General features: G+C 35.8%; 1 protein-coding gene across 1 annotated transcript in view; it reads left to right on the top strand.

The window, feature by feature from the left end:
* Positions 1 to 4,282: 4,282 nt before the first annotated feature.
* The window catches only part of rgs14b (regulator of G protein signaling 14b), a 16,053-nt gene continuing 3,117 nt past the window's right edge, over positions 4,283 to 17,218 (top strand). The window contains exons 1-12 of the mRNA XM_048166747.1: positions 4,283 to 4,434; positions 4,980 to 5,001; positions 9,242 to 9,411; positions 11,911 to 12,003; positions 12,107 to 12,250; positions 13,993 to 14,190; positions 15,035 to 15,143; positions 15,268 to 15,311; positions 15,394 to 15,585; positions 15,728 to 15,804; positions 16,221 to 16,347; positions 17,098 to 17,173. Of these exons, the coding sequence (XP_048022704.1) occupies positions 4,390 to 4,434; positions 4,980 to 5,001; positions 9,242 to 9,411; positions 11,911 to 12,003; positions 12,107 to 12,250; positions 13,993 to 14,190; positions 15,035 to 15,143; positions 15,268 to 15,311; positions 15,394 to 15,585; positions 15,728 to 15,804; positions 16,221 to 16,347; positions 17,098 to 17,173 (1,297 nt within the window). The 5' untranslated portion in view covers positions 4,283 to 4,389. The remainder of the gene's footprint in view (positions 4,435 to 4,979; positions 5,002 to 9,241; positions 9,412 to 11,910; positions 12,004 to 12,106; positions 12,251 to 13,992; positions 14,191 to 15,034; positions 15,144 to 15,267; positions 15,312 to 15,393; positions 15,586 to 15,727; positions 15,805 to 16,220; positions 16,348 to 17,097; positions 17,174 to 17,218) is intronic.

Genomic DNA, 17,218 nt, shown 5'->3' with positions numbered 1-17,218 from the left:
CCTCTTAGAACATAAAAAAATTCTAGCTGAGAAATACCTCTCCCATACAGAAGATGTCAGTAATGTGCATATTTGAAATTAGGGTTCTACAGGCTATAATGTCAGATAAGGGAACAGTTTTAAAATAATACAGATAGTAAAGTAAATCTAACTTTTATTTTTATATCTATTGTGTGTTTTTGCGTATTACTCAGGATAGTCGCTAGTAAGGTGTTTCAGACTCTTCAGTGTCCTCATGATGTTATCAGCCAAGGTATCTGCTAAGGTAACTGGCTTGCAATTCTTACCAAAAAACACCAGTGTAAAAGTTATTTTATGCCATTTTTTGAGTCTTTAGCTTCTAGTTAACTGTCAAATAATAATCCTGCATTGAAGTAAACCAACAAACATGTCCACTATAGTTACAGTGTCAAAAACAATTATCTCCCTGCATATTTGGTTATCTTGCAGTCCTTGAAATAGAGAGTCTTTATGTGCAAGATTCCACTTCATATTGAGCCTTTAAAGCTTACCTTTGTGCATAAGACCTCAGTAGATACAAGCTGGCAGATAAGGCTTCAGATCTTTTTCCATAGCAGGATAATAGAGGCCAACATCAAGACTTCATCTTTCCCTCGAACACTTTCTAGGGATTAAAAAAAACAGTCCTTCCCTCCCTTTGTATTATGCCAAAAAGCCACAGTGTTCCTTTCTCCTTGTTAATGAAAGCAGTGGGGAGCATCTCTATCCACAGAGCAGTAAGAATCCAGACTCACAATGGTGAAGATTCCTAGTGCATCCAGAGGGTCCTTATCACTGCTCTGCAGACATACTGCACTCTATTGTTGGCTGTTTGCTCCTGTAGGGATTCCATAATATTCTTGGGGATTAGGAACCAATTACTGAATGACCAACGAACTCCTCCAGAGATGTTTATGGAGCAGCTTCTCATGTTGCCGCTCTTACTACCCATCGCCTTTACTCTTTAGCAGGAGGGAAACTTTGAGAGTTGAGATATTACTCATTCGATGAAGATAGTATCTCTCACATTTCTAAAACTGTCTAGCATGTTAATTATGACATTATTAGCATTAATTGCGTTACTTTGAGTCTTCATGATTACATTAGTCTACTAGTCATGTATGTGTTGACTCATTTAATATTAATTGATCCCTTAGGAAAGAACAAAATCATAAATGAGATCTCATTAATATCATTTTTTTTTCTTCCCGGAGAGCATAGAGATTAGATTCAAAGCAAATAGAGACATTTGCTCTCCTGCTTATTCGATTTTTCTCCTGAGCAAAAATGATAGTTTTAGAAGAGATCTTGGCATTGTCACAAATTGTATTTAGAACTGCCAAGCTTATAAACTCATAGGGGCTTCAAGGAGATGCTATGAGGTTTGTGTAAAATTGTATGTGTGCCTTTATTGTTGTTTCTCTGTGGTTATTCTTCATATAAACATTTCTGCGAGCTCCACTAATTTGAAATATTAAGCAGTTAGCTCATGTATCCTACTTAAGGGAACCATTGTCATTCTAAAACAATACACTTATATTCATTATTCAATATGTCTTATGAGAAAATGTGACAACCATGTCTGTTAGTCTAAGCATCTGAATGTGAACATCTTGACAAGCACTTTCTTTCATTTTTGCTAAGGGTCATTAATTACTACATTTGCTCTTTCCTCAGACACACAGGAACACAAATGCCTTTGTTGCTGGTTGAGCTCATCTCTCCAGCTGTGAGAGCGAGGGAGAACGAGATGGTGAACGGGCTTATGGCCGCACGGACTGCTGCACTGATGAATTGAGAGGAACAGGTGTCGACCATCGCAGAACAGAAGGAGCTTTGGTGACGCAAAACAGAACTGGTTTTGGATGGTTTTCCGGTCTGGACCTGCTTTGGGCAGTTTGGACGATTGACTGGACACGTCTGTGCAGAAAACTTCTTCATAAAGCTCTGCACAATCACAGTCTCCATGTGACAATAAACTTCTGAACGTGTATAGGACTGATCATGATCGAACTACTGTTTATATCAGAATATGTTAAGAAGGTTTCCATTTAGGAGTTACTGTACATAAAAAGGGACCTGGTTTTGAAGAGCACCAGTTGCAGTTCTAGCTCTTTTGGTGCCCTCGGTGAGATGTGATATGACTGAGGGGGAAAAAATGTAGAAATAACTTTACTGAACTTAGTCACATTATATTAATATGTGTTTAGTTGTATGTTAACAGTTTTGACATTTTGATAAATCTCTTTGTATTCCACAGGCAAAAAGTTGAGCAGGTAAAGATGATGACAGAATTTCAACAAATCACCTGTGAAAGGTGTGCTGTAGATGATCAAATGCAAATGGGTGAGACTAACTTTTTTTTTTTTAACAAAAATTGTGCATTTCTTTTGTGTCTGGATGGTCATTCATCCTCAGGTTTCTCTGGATGATTGTTGCTTGAATGTACGTCAGTGTGTTTTCCTTCTCAGTGACTTTTATACCCAGTGGTGTTGTGTTTTATGGTGTTTGCACAGTGACACGTTATTTCTGTGAGCCAAGAAGTTCTAGCTCAGGTTTTGTGTTACCTCACTGGTCTCCAGCACACAGCCAGCTTCATCATGGAGATCTCTCTGTCTCACCTCCAACAGAAACCATCCGTCCAGTCAAGGGAAAAGGTACCAAAGTTCCTCTTCACTTCTTACCTCTGGTATACAACTGGTAGGGTGGCAAAATATGGCCATGATACTATAATATTGTGATTTGTGTGTGTGTGTGTGTGTATGTGTGTGTTTAGGGAATAGTTATACAAACTGTGAATACTGTCAATACTTTTCTTTTTTTCTCACAACTAAATTTGTAGCTTGTTCTGAGTTTGGATTTGGGCCAAATTGAAATAGTTGAGTGTGTGTTGACCTTATGAAACAGTATGTTTGACTTTTGACTTGGTCTGAATAGTGGTCAATCTACTTTTTCATAAATATGTATGTATGTATGTATGTATGTATCTGTCTGTATCTTTTTAATTAGTTAATATATATATATATATATATATATATATATATATATATATATATATATATATATATATATATATATATATATATATATATATATATATATATATATATATATATGAGTACTGTACATATAGACACATATGTATATATCTGTCTGTCCGTCTGCCCGTCTAGTACCATAATGTTAAATTAAATTAAATGTAATTATTGTAATATCTTTTAAATTATATATATGTGTGTGTGTGTATATATATATATATATATATATAAATAAAAAAATTAAAAAGAAAATTTAAATCTTAATCTTTTAAAAAATATTTTAATTACATTTAATTTAATTTTACATTATGGTACTAGAGGGGCAGACGGACAGACAGATATATACATATATGTCTATATGTATAGTACTATATAAATATATATGTGTGAGTGTGTGTGTCTATAGATTGTCTTAAAATTATGTTATTAATTTTATAGCATAGCATTAATTTTATTATAGCAATATCATGACACTCATTTTGGTTAAATTTTTCCGTGAATATTTTTATGAAACCATAGATTGATCATTCATACCATAAATTATATTTAATTGTACGGTAAAGCCTTTATATTGTGAGGTTGTAATATATGGTATTTTTGTGTGAATTTTATGTCAGAGGACCTTGAGTTTCAATGAAATTACTAGAGGGTTCTCAAACCTCGCTCGACGCAACTCTTTGCGAAGGACCCTTGGGAGACACAACACCCTGTCAGACAGTCTGCCTCATGCCCTCAACAAGGTAAAACCTTTGACTAATTTCAGAAGAGCCCTCATTTCCTCATCTCTCTACTGTTGCTAAGCACATGGAATTACTGCCATCCTAGCCATAAGTTCCAGTAATGACTTTTAAATGTTGAATCATCTCAAAACGGTAGATTTGCTTGTGTTTGAAGCAAAACTGATTGAAGTTCATCAACAGAAGTGCAGTGGTATGTGGTATTTTGGCATTGATAGCTTGAGTGATAATGTTTTATCTAATAGCTGTGTGCTCTTTCACAATCTAAACATGTCATGACCGTTGTTACTGACATGCTAAAACATGTCAAATGTTAATTGTCACAAATACCTAATCTTTTCATTCCAGTTAATGTTTTTCTACACGAATGATCTTATTCATTATGTAATGATGGAAGAATTGCAGCCATGGTTTCACTGTTAAAAAAAAAAAAAAAAGTTCAAAAAAGAGCTCTGTCTGAAACATGCCCACACTTCCTCTTGCGGCATGTTACCATGGTAAGACTTCCTGCTCGAGCAGGAAGTTATACTGTGTTCAGAGAGCCATCTCAAAAGCACATCAGAAACAACTCACTCATGCGCTCAACAAACTAAAGTACATGTGATTCCAAGGATATGTCTCTAAAAGGGAATAACATTGAGATATTCAACGGACTTAAGGTAGGTTCAAAGAGCCTGACTATATAATTATGTGTAGGTCTGTGTGTGCAAACACAGCGCTGTCACAGTATTTTTTTAACCTTATCATGTCAAACTATAAGTGGTCTTGAACTCACTAATTTTGAGTTGGGACTACTTACTTTCATTCAGGGGGCAAAAAATTGTTTTAAGCACTTCAGCTTGATTTTTTTATAATGCAGATCATTGAAGATGTAAGCTCTACTACATTAACCTTTGAGAATGAGAAGATCAGAGAACAATAAAATCAGTTAATATCCAGTTTGAGGGAAAAAGGAACAGCCATTTTATCGCAGACTCCAATAGTCTGTCACATGTTGTTGCTTGTGAACTCTCTCACTCGGTCTATCTGGTGCTTTTGTCTCTCAATCGCCTGCAGGCATTAATTCAAACCACATTTATTTCCAAGAAATGTGTGCTTCAACTGAGTCACTTATACCGCAGATGAATGTACGCCATGATCCAAAATACATGTTTTTGTTTAGTGTACTTCATTACAACTCATATCATTTCATTTTCTTCTACAGACACTGGCCGTTTCAGATGGAGGTGAGTTATTCATTAATAATGTTTTTTTAGAGGAGGTGTAGGATGAATGATATGTTCCTCTCCATCAAATGTACCATGGTGAAAACAAAGGTCAGCAGTCCGTGCGGCCGTGTGTTTTATACTTTATCCACGTGGCCAGCAAACAGCACTAATGCAGTCATACACCTGGGTTTATCATTTTACCATTGACTTGTTTACATCCGGTTTTGTGGGTGGGGGGGGGGGCAGGTGTAGTCACATCAGTTTCCTCTCTCTCTCTGTTCGAGTGTCATTGTGAGACCAAGAGATTGGGAGAAAAAAACAGGTTGGTAGGCAGAAAGGCAGACAGACAGAGGTATAGAAAGTCATGTGACTGTCTGGAAGTGAAGACAATCATCGATAGCACCCGTATGATCATCAAACGTCTGATGCTAGTCATTCATAAAGTGTGACTCGAACTCATGTTCGGGAAATTCCTCTACTGCATATCAGTGCAACAAAAACAAGTGAATTGTCGGAATAAAGGAAGAGAACTGTAAAAAGTGTCATCAACAGATTTTGGGTTCACAGAGTTTAGCAATGGACAAACGTGCTTTTGAATTGACATTACATTTAAACGGAGCATGTCAGTTTTTTGAGCTTAAAATACAAAAAAAGACTATTTTTTGATGATTGATGAGTTAATTAGCATGTCTCACACATTCCCACAGCCTAATATAAGATGATCTGAGGAACTATACAAAAATTGTGCACATTTGTTTTAGCACTGATAGTAGTTTTATATATCAAAAAAAAAAAAAAAAAATTGATGCAATATATTTTTTTTCAGATAAAATGGGACAGATCAACAGCAAAAACTGGATTGCTGTGAATTTAAATTTGTAGCATGCATGTAAATATTTTATATTTTATATTTAGAACCTTTTTCTTCTATGAAAAGTAACAAAATGTGTCCCTGTTGGAAAACTGTGTAATATTTGCTTAAGGAGCTCAATCTTAGCCCCACCAGCTGGTAGTCCATCTGATCCCTCATTTATCCAACTAATGACCGAAATGGTTTCCCTAGAAACTATGTAAAAACGTCTACCATAAGAAGGCTACCATGAAGTCATCTCTGTGCTATAGCACCACTTCTATTAGACCATTAATGGATAAATATCTTTGTGAAAAAGTATACGTTAGCATACGTTTACTAAAAAGAACTTAATATGGAGATCATATAATTTAAAAGAATATGCTTAAGTGTATCTATGTGATGTTTTTAAGCACTTACTGCATATTAATTGCAATTAAATAAAAATTTATTCTAGTTTAAATTGATATTAAATGCAATTAGAGGGCTTTTTTGACCGACTTAAAGGGAAAGTTCTCCCAAAAATGAACATTCTGTCATTAATTACTCACCCTCATGTTGTTTCAAACCTGTAAGACTTTCGTTCATCTTTGGAACACAAATTAAGATATTTTTGATGAAATCTGAGAGCTTTCTGTCCCTCCATAGACAGCTACGCAATTTTGACGCTTTAAAAAGTTCATAAAGAGATCATAAAACTAATCCATATGAATTGAGCGTTTTAGTCCAAACTTTCTGAAGTAACACAATCACTTTATATGATGAACAGATTTAATTTTGGCTTTTATTTACATAAACATTGATCAGTGAACATAAACAGAAGGTCAGCCGAACTTTGCGTGAGAACAAACTTCTTGTGGAAGCTCAAATGTGCTGCGTAACACACGAGAATGAACCTCAATGGTTCTCGCACGGGTCAAGCAAACACGCTTGAGCTTCTGTGTACCATAACTGATGTGTGAGTTGAAGAATGATTACATGTGTTTTCAGAAAGTTCTCAATACATATGGATTAGTTTTACGATCTCTTTATGAACTTTTTGAAGCGTCCGTCAAAATTTCATTTGCATAGCTGTCTATGGAGGACCAGAAAGCTCTTAGATTTCTTCAAAAAGATCTTCATTTGTGTTCTGAGGATGAACGAAGGTCTTACGGGTTTGGAATGACATGAGGTTAATTAATGACAGAATTTTTATTTTTGGGTGAACTGTCCCTTTAAGTACGATTTAAGTACGTCTTTATCCCCTGGTTTCACAGGCAAGGCTTAAACTAGTCCCAGGCTAAAATACATGTTTGAGCTGTTTTAAGTGAAAACAACTTGCACTGACAGATCTTAAAATATGTCAGTGTCATTGTTTTTTCTCACAAGTAATGTGTTTTTCTAAGGCGTGTTTATAAAAGCTACTTAAATGTCCTAATTTAACTATAATAGGCCTAATCTTTAAACTAAAATAAAGGCCTAATCCTGTCTTAATCTAAGCCCTGTCTGTGAAAACAGGTCATTATGCTGTATATGTAATTTCTTCTATTATCTTTGAAATGTGGTTCAAATGTTCTGCCAATTGTACTGAAAAGCATTTATGGTGAACTAAAGTATATTTTAAAGTCATTTCTATTGAAACTTGCATGTCATGTTTCATTTAAATATATTTGTAATTACACACTTGCAATAATGCACTGTAAACCCGAACAGTACTACTAACTTATAAAGATTGAGTACACTGCAGTTAAAGTCTGTTTATTCATTGATGCAACTTAAAGCAATTACATTTTCTGAACGAGGAGTTTAGTTTTATTTTTGTGTAGCTCAACATTATTGAGTAAACCCTTATACTTAAATTATTATTTTTAAGTTTACTGAGTGACATATTGTGATGTCATCCACATCACGTTGTTTCTCTAACCGACATTATCAGAAGAATCAATTCAGCATTATAACTGAGTTGCAGCAGATTTCAAGTTCCCAGCATGCTTTGCGTCACACTGTGTAAGGAGAATAAATGTTGAAATTGAGTGTTATTGTGTGGGTTTTTGCACAAGATTGATACAGGGGAAGATGTGTTATTGTTTAATGTTCTGCTATTTTGGTATTTAAAGGTGTTTGTGATGTTGAAGTTTTGTAGGGTAAGGGTCTTGGTGAAGAGTAGTGTCTGTGGTTAGGTTGAGAATGGGCTGCGAAACTTCAAGGCTATATATACTGCATGTTGATTAACAGTTCATGCAAGTTTGGTTACATTAGCCCATGCTGGTGTGCTGTTACTAACTAACACTTAACCATAAAGTTTTGGTATTAGTTTATTCAGTATTTCAATTTAATTATAATTAGCGAGTTTGTGTAGTACAAAGTTCATTTTTTAAGTTCTATTAAAATGACCTTCAAGTTGTTTACTTAAATGTTTTGAGTATTCGGAACTTACCGGGTTTTACAACCACTGCATCAAAATAATTGAAAAATGAGGAACATTACGAATGGTAAATAATAGTTTTAAGTACAGTGGAGTTATACACAAAATAAAATTAAAATTAAATTTTTCAGTTTCACTTAATTGTTATTTATAATTATTGTTTACTTAAAAAATTTGAGTTGCTTAACTTAATTTTTTTGAGGTAACTGGTGTCTACAAAAATTGAGTATTCTGAACTGCGTAGCTGCAATTTAGTATATATAAAATATATTAACTTTAAATGTAATATAGAATAATACTACAGTTATTGATATTATAATGAAAGTGCTTTAGTATTTTAGTTAACACATCAAAATAAGTGCACTTATACAAAAGATTCTTAAAACATAATGATTTAAAATACTTAAGTTATTACTTATTTAAGTTTTACTTTAAAGTAAAACTTTTATTTTGTGATGATTACAAAGTACTTAAAAGTGTACTTAAGTTAAAGGGTTAGTTTATCCCTACAATGAAAATTCTATCATTTATTACTCACACTCATGTCGTTCTACACCTGTAAGACCTTCGTTCATCTTCGGAACACAAATTAAGATATTTTTGAAGCGTATTTAAGAAGCAGTCATAAAAGTTTACCCTCTTTAAGTACACTTAAGAGGCTTTTTATTTCATTAATATTATTTACTGCAAGTACAGTTTTTTTTGTGCACACAATTAAGTGCTTTTTTTTTTCAGAAGGGTATCCAAACTCTTACTGTTGTCGAACAGCATGGTTCATATTCGGTCATAATAGTAATAATGATAGTGAACCATCAGAACCATGTTAAGAAGTATTCCACTTTACCTGAAAGTTAATGTAAAATGTTATCTAACATGTTAAGGTAAAGTGGGACGATACTTAAACAGACCCTCACAATACATACAAATGCTTTAAGTGCACTTTAAGTTAGTGCTTTAAATTAAGTGCCAGTCTTCTCAACATCCTCTCTTTTCATGGGTGTTAGAACTGAATGCGCTGGAGACCGATGAGCGCACAGGGACGCAGTACTCCAGCAGTAACTCCAGTCTGCCCACTGTGCCCAGTGAAGGGTCCAGAGGGGTGGGTCAGGTGGCCAGCTGGGCCGTCAGCTTTGAGAGGCTGCTGGAGGACCCCATGGGCGTACGCTATTTCACGGTGAGTAAACAAGCATCATTCTCACAGCCACAGCCGCAAGAGTGAATATTTCTGGACATAAAAAAGCACACAGATGAATGGACTTCAGGGGAAGATATTGATTTGTTTACTGTGTAGGTTTCATTCACTAATGGTTCTTCCCACTTGAGTGGGAAGGTTGCTGGAATGATCTATTTATAACTTCTAACGCTGTCAGTTTAGTGCTTTAAAAACAAAACAAACAAATGCAATTGGACCAGTTAAAAGTACAAACCCGATTCCAAACAATTTAGGACACTGTACAAATTATGAAGAAAAAAGGAATGCAATAATTTACAAATCTCATAAACTTATATTTTATTCACAATAGAATATAGATAACATATCAAATGTTGAAAGTGAGACATTTTGAAATGTCATGCCAAATATTGGCTCATTTTGGATTTCATGAGAGCTACACATTCCAAAAAAGTTGGGACAGGTAGCAATAAGAGGCCGGAAAAGTTAAATGTACATATAAGGAACAGCTGGAGGACCAATTTGCAACTTATTAGGTCAATTGGTAACATGATTGGGTATAAAAAGAGCCTCTCAGAGTGGCAGTGTCTCTCAGAAGTCAAGATGGGCAGAGGATCACCAATTCCTCCAATGCTGCGGCAAAAAATAGTGGAGCAATATCAGAAAGGAGTTTCCCAGAGAAAAATTGCAAAGAGTTTGAAGTTATCATCATATACAGTGCATAATATCATCCAAAGATTTCGAGAATCTGGAACAATCTCTGTGCGTAAGGGTCAAGGCCAGAAAACCATACTGGATGCCCGTGATCTTCAGGCCCAGAAAACATTGTCGGTCAACACAATCCACCGTGCCATTCGTCGTTGCCGGCTAAAACTCTATAGGTCAAAAAAGAAGCCATATCTAACATGATCCAGAAGCGCAGGCATTTTCTCTGGGCCAAGGCTCATTTAAAATGGACTGTGGCAAAGTGGAAAACTGTTCTGTGGTCAGACGAATCAAAATTTGAAGTTCTTTTTGGAAAACTGAGACGCCATGTCATCCGGACTAAAGAGGACAAGGACAACACAAGTTGTTATCAGCGCTCAGTTCAGAAGCCTTCATCTCTGATGGTATGGGGTTGCATGAGTGCGTGTGGCATGGACAGCTTACACATCTGGAAAGGCACCATCAATGCTGAAAGGTATATCCAAGTTCTAGAACAACAAATGCTCCCATCCAGACGTCGTCTCTTTCAGGGAAAACCTTGAATTTTCCAACATGACAATGCCAAACCACATACTGCATCAATTACAACATCATGGCTGCATAGAAGAAGGATCCGAGTACTGAAATGCAGTCCAGATCTTTCACCCATAGAAAACATTTGGCGCATCATAAAGAGGAAGATGCGACAAAGAAGACCTAAGACAGTTGAGCAACTAGAAGCCTGTATTAGACAAGAATGGGACAACATTCCTATTCCTAAACTTGAGCAACTTGTCTCCTCAGTCCCCAGACATTTGCAGACTGTTATAAAAAGAAGAGGGGATGCCACACAGTGGTAAACATGGCCTTGTCCCAACTTTTTTGAGATGTGTTGATGCCATGAAATTTAAAATCAACTTATTTTTCCCTTAAAATTATATATTTTCTCAGTTTAAACATTTGATATGTCATCTATGTTGTATTCTGAATAAAATATTGAAATTTGAAACTTCCACATCATTGCATTCTGTTTTTATTCACAATTTGTACAGTGTCCCAACTTTTTTGGAATCGAGTTTGTAAAAGTACCACTTTCAACTGGTTCTACAGGCATCTCAGGTAATATTGATATAAGTCTGATTAGTTGCAATTAATTTGATTAATAGATTTAATCGAATGACAACCCTAGAAACTGGCTGGTTTACAAGCAGATCTATTGAATGCAACAGGCTGACTGTCTAACTCAGACAAAAGCAGAAGTGGTGTTCTAAATAAGCACTTTGCTCCTAGTTTCTCAGTGTACACGTCATATACTTCTGCACTTATTTACTTCTTAATAAACAGAGTGCTGTAGAGAGAGCTGCTGCCATGTTGCTCGACACTCTCATTTGTTTACCGACCACGCAGAGCAAGCAATTCAACCCGATTCATTGTGAAATGTGTAAAATCAGAAAAAAAAGGAGGTGAGGAGGAAAACAACCCACGGTATGAGTCACTGTAATTATAGGGAAATGAGGAGGTGTGGAGAATGTTTCAGAAGGGAGGCGGGAACTAAGAGAGTTTGAGGGGGGGGGGGGGGGGGGAGGAAACATTTGGGTGTTTAGGTGAGAGAGCTCTGAGATGGATAAACCTCTGTGAATTCCTCATTTGGTGGCCAACAGAGATGCCAGCTGGAACCAGAAATTAAATTGTCTTGTTTTTAATAATAATACAGGTGATGGTAATTATCATGTCTCTATGCCCACTGACACATGCAGTTCATCCAGATTTGGGGTATATTCTTAGCATTAAAGAGACAGTAACATTTTGTCTGTATAGGCTTTTCTGAAATCTGAGGTCAGTGCTGAGAACATCTTATTCTGGCTTGCGTGTGAAAAGTTTCGCAAGATACCACCCTATCAAACTGAACAGGTAAATCTCCATATTGTATATCTAACCACTATTTTATCATCATTTCTTTTCCTTTCTAATTCCTACAGAAAGTGTAAATATTACATTTGTTTTCTGACTTTAGCTCAAGAGGGAGGCGTTGTCAATTTATAACAACTTCCTGTCCAGCAATGCAACTTCTCCTATTAACATAGATGACAGGGTACGAGTCGAGGAGAAAGATGTACAAAACCCTCATGCTGACATCTTTCAAAAAGCCCAACAACAGGTATGTGATATCATATCAGATTGAAATGTCAATGCTAAATTAAAATACATTTTTGGGTTTTTTATAAAAAAATAAAACATATAATTTTCTGATACTAAACAAATCTCCAAAATTTAAATATTTTATTAATCTCATTATGTTTTATGGTGTTTGACAAAAGTTTATTTCAATTATGACAACTCTCGAAATAGATTTCAAGAACATTTGTGACCCTGGACCACAAAACCAGTCATAAGGGTACTTTTTTTTTTTGAAATTGAGATTTATATGTAATCCGAAAACTGAATAAATAAGCTTTCCGTTGATGTATAGTTTGTTAGGATAGGACAATATTTGGCTGAGATACAACTATTTAAAATTATATTCTGGAATCTGAGGGTGCAAAAAAACGCCTTTAAAGTTGTCTAAATGAAGTCCTTAGCCATGCATATTACTTTTTACAAAATATCTTCATGGAACATGATCTTTACTTAATATCCTAATGATTTTTGGCATAAAAGAAAAATTGATAATTTTGAACCATACAATGCATTGTTGGCTATTGCTACAAATATACATGTGCAACTTATGACTGGTTTTGTGGTCCAGGGTCACATTTTATTGACAAGAATAAAGTGCAGGTAGGATTGAACTTGGTGAGCTAGATCTGCTGCGCTGCTGCTAGCGTACACGAAGACTTGAAACATGCTCAGAAGTACAGGGATTATTATACATGCTGCTGCACAGTAGGGAGAACCCCATAGCAGAACTAGACAAGTGGTGCTGGGGAGGAGGAGGGACAAAAATTCTCAGTTCTCATTGTGCACAGTACTGAGTGGGATGTGAATAAAGGTTGTGTAGATAAGAAAGAGACACTGATTGGCTGTACTGCTAGCTTGAGAAAGCTACTTGAAAGAGTTTCATGACTTAACTATGCATATTATAGAACTATGCATATATATATATATATATTTTTTTTAATGATTATGCTGTTTTATTGTTGTTAAGAAATGGAAAGCAATAAAAAAGTGATTCGTTGCAACATTTAATTTAAAAAAAAAATGGCTATACCCATTATATTTTCAGAAATCTCACATTTAATATTATCAAAATCTGCAATATTGACTTTGAAATGTTACATTAACATTTATTCATTTGGCAGATGCTTTTATCCAAAGCGATACATTGCATTCAAGGTATACTTTTATTGGTATCAGGTTATATAACCAAATTCAGAAAAAATACCAAATATTTCAGGGCAGTAATCCCAAGTGCATAAAGAGATAATCTAGAGCATTCCCATTATAAGATAATCTAGAGCATTCCCATTATAATCAGCAAAATTGTCTTCACTGCAAGAAGGCACCATATTAAGAGTCTTTTTCAAATGCTTTCAGCCTCAACAACAAACTGCAGTAGATTTTGCATCTCTCAAACAAGCGAAAAAAGAGTAATAATAATAATAAAAACACATCTGTGAAAAACCTATGCAACACTGGATGCAATTGTAATTTTGCCCATTTGTGAGGCTTGAGAATGGAGATATGTCTGATATTGAATGTATTGTTCCATCCATGCCAAAGATGTTTTTGTTGTGTCATATGAGGTGAGGCAAACCACTTTAGTTTAAGAACAGATGGCAATCATAACTCAATTATCCAGAGCTACTAAAAGCAATCAAATCAAGAGTCCATCCTTCGTTGACTCCCTCTTGAGCAGAAGTGTCCTTACCTATCCTCTTCGTTCTCTCTCTCCCCTTCCAGATCTTTAAACTGATGAAGTTTGACAGCTATACTCGCTTTGTGCGCTCACAGCTCTATCAAAGCTGCATGCTAGCTAATGTGGAGGGTAGACCTCTGCCAGGGCTGGATGCTCGTGGCAAACCCCTCACATCAACGAAAGCAACGAATGCCAGCAGCACTTCACCCAGAGAGCAAGTCAAGTTCGATAAAACTAAGGAGGTAACTGGATATCTTAATGTAAAATATGACTGTATTTTATCTTAAAGGGTTAGTTCACCCAAAAATGTTCTGTCATTACTTAATCACCCTAGGTTGTTCCAAACCCCTTAAGACATTCGTTCATCTTCGGAACACAAATGAAGATCTTTTTGGTGAAATCTGAGAGCTTTCTGTTCCTCCACAGACAGCTACGCAAATAACACTTTGACGCTTCAAAAAGTTCATAAAGAGATTATAAAACTAATGAATTGAGCGGTTTAGTCCAAATATTCTAAAGAGCTCAATCTCTTTCTATGATGAAGAGATTTAACTTATGGTTATATTTACATACAAACATTGATCAGCGAACATAAACAGAAGCTCAACCGAACCTGCTTGACACATGAGAACAAACCTCTTGCGGAAGCTCAGATGTGCTGCGTAACACACGAGAATGAACCTCATTGGTTCTTGCATTGCAAGCAAACATGCTCGAGCTTCCGTTTACTATAAATAATGCGAGTTGATGAATGGTTATATGTGAATATAAGCCTAAATTCAATATGTTCATCATATAAAGTGATTGTGCCTCTTCAGAAAATTTGGACTAAAATGCTTGATTCATATGGATTAGTTTTACAATCTTTTTATGAACTTTTTGAAACCTTAAAGTGGTAGTTGCATAGCTGTCAATGGAGGGACAGAAAGCTCTCAGATTTCATCAAAAAGATCTTTATTTGTGTTCTGAAGATGAGCGAAAGTCTTATGGATTTGGAACGACATGAGTTTTTTCATTTTTTCAATTTTCATTTTTGGGTGAACAATCCCTTTAATAAGAGATTTATATGAGTTTGTTGTTTTCCAGAGGTTAAAGGGGAAGCCAGAGGCTGATGATGTGGTAGAAAGGAGGAAGGTCAATCTGCAAGGCATAATAGGAAAGGACAAACGCAAAGAGAAGAGAGGGTCCTGGGGAGGTGAATTTATGATGTCAAAACCCACCTAACCCACATGTGGTTTTAATATAGAGCAAACTGAACTAAGAATAGAGCTTTAGACCATCTAATAATAAGATCTCTGTTCTCTATTGGCCATTTCCAGAGTCACCTATCAGCTTCAAGACTGGACTTGTGAAGAGTTCAGAGGTAACTTGCTACAAAGTCAGCAGATACCAGCATTATACAATGCCATAGCAGTACTGGTATCAATATATATCTGTTGTTTCAGGTTGAGAAATTAGTGGCACGCTCTGCAGACGGAGGGGTTGATAAGTACTGCTGTGTCTTCCTGCCTGATGGTACGGCATCTCTGACCCCGGCCCGACCTGGTGTCACTGTCCGCAAAATGCTCACTGGTGTATGTGAAAAAAGAGGCCTTCCTCTGTCAGACATCATTATATATCTACAAGGCAAAGACAAAGTAAGAAGTGCAAAACATTTACATGTACATTACTAGTAAAATGTGGACATATTTGCCTGAATTTTGTTTCTTATTATCCTAAAAACATTCTTATTTACCTATATATACTTCTTTGTGATCTCCCATTGGGTGTCACTTATAGCAACCACTGTCATTGGACCAGGACAGCTCTATGCTGAAGGATCAGCAGGTGTTTTTGGAACTGAGGGTCACATTTGCGTGAGTGTTGTGCAAAAAAAAAAAAAAAAAAAACCCAAAAATGAAAATTCTGGCATCATTTACTCATTCTCATGTCATTCCAAACATGTATGCATTTCTTTCTTCTGTGGGACACAATAGAAGATATTTAGAAGAATGTTGGTAACCGATAAGTTTTGGTTGAATTCCATTATTTTGTTCAGACAATTAACATCAATGGGGAAACAAAATTGTTTATTTACCAGCATTCTTAAAAAAAAAAAAAAATCTTCTTTTGTGTTCCACAGAAGAAATAACATCATACAGGTTTGAAACGACATGAGGGTTAGTAAATGATGACAGAATTTTCATTTTTGGTGGACTATTCCTTTAAATGCAAACAATCTGTTTGAATTGCCTGTTGTCACCAGGTGTTAACATGTATGTTTCTTGTACAGGGTAAAAGTAGCATTCGCAGGTAAGACAGTGGCCATTGTGGTGAAGTCCAATAAGACTCTGCAGGACGCCCTTGCGAATATTCTTCAAAAATACCGGCTCAGGTCACAGGACGCCACTGTTACCATGGTGAGGGGAAGCTTAGAGTGACTAGAACAAGCATTTTGTTTTTTGTTAAAAGTTAATAGTTTGACCTTTTGTTGATAGACCACAAGCTCACAGGGAGACATTCACAGATTTTCCTGTTTCTCTAGTTTTTAAATTGCAGCTGCAAAAGTAGGACAGTGCCAGTACTGAACAAATCATTTAATGTTTTCATGTTTATCAAAGCCCTAACACACAGAAAAATGAAAAACTCAATATAGTCTATATCAGGAGTGGCGAACATCAGTTCTGGAGAGCCACAGTCCTGCAGAGCTTTGCTTCAACCCTAATCAAACACACCTGAACAAGCTAATCAAGAAACAAGCTAATCTAGGTGAGTTTTTATCAGGGTTGGAGCTAAACTCTGCAGGACTGTGGCTCTCCAGGACTGACGTTAGCCATCCCTGGTCTATATGCATAAGAAACCTCTACATGCTCTTTCGGATTCTTCATAGTATTGTATGCTAACATCAATTCAGTTTAATTTATTTCGCAATACTTATGTTACAAAGCAACAAAGAATTGTGCCGTCACACCAATAGTGAGCAAACCAATGACTCTCACACTAACTTCATGCTATTTAGACATAGTAAATGCTAATAAAACTGCTTGTCATACAATCCTAATCCTAATTAATAAATACTATTAGAAATGACTTTGATCTGTGTATTTCAACATTTGCATTACGTCAGCCATGTTCTCACATGTTTTATCATTTCTGTCCTCTGTTTTCAGAGTGGAAGTGGACAGATAATAAATATGAACACAGCTGTCACCTCTCTGGCCAATAAGACACTAATTCTGGATAGACGTATGTAAAAATTCTATTTTAAGTTCTACATCTTGCAGGTTTCAT

The sequence above is a fragment of the Megalobrama amblycephala genome, linkage group LG18, assembly GCF_018812025.1.
Source record: "Megalobrama amblycephala isolate DHTTF-2021 linkage group LG18, ASM1881202v1, whole genome shotgun sequence".
In the NCBI taxonomy this organism is placed as follows: domain Eukaryota; kingdom Metazoa; phylum Chordata; class Actinopteri; order Cypriniformes; family Xenocyprididae; genus Megalobrama; species Megalobrama amblycephala.
The sequence above is the reverse complement of the archived record's forward strand: the minus strand, read 5'-3'. Positions and strand labels throughout refer to the sequence as shown.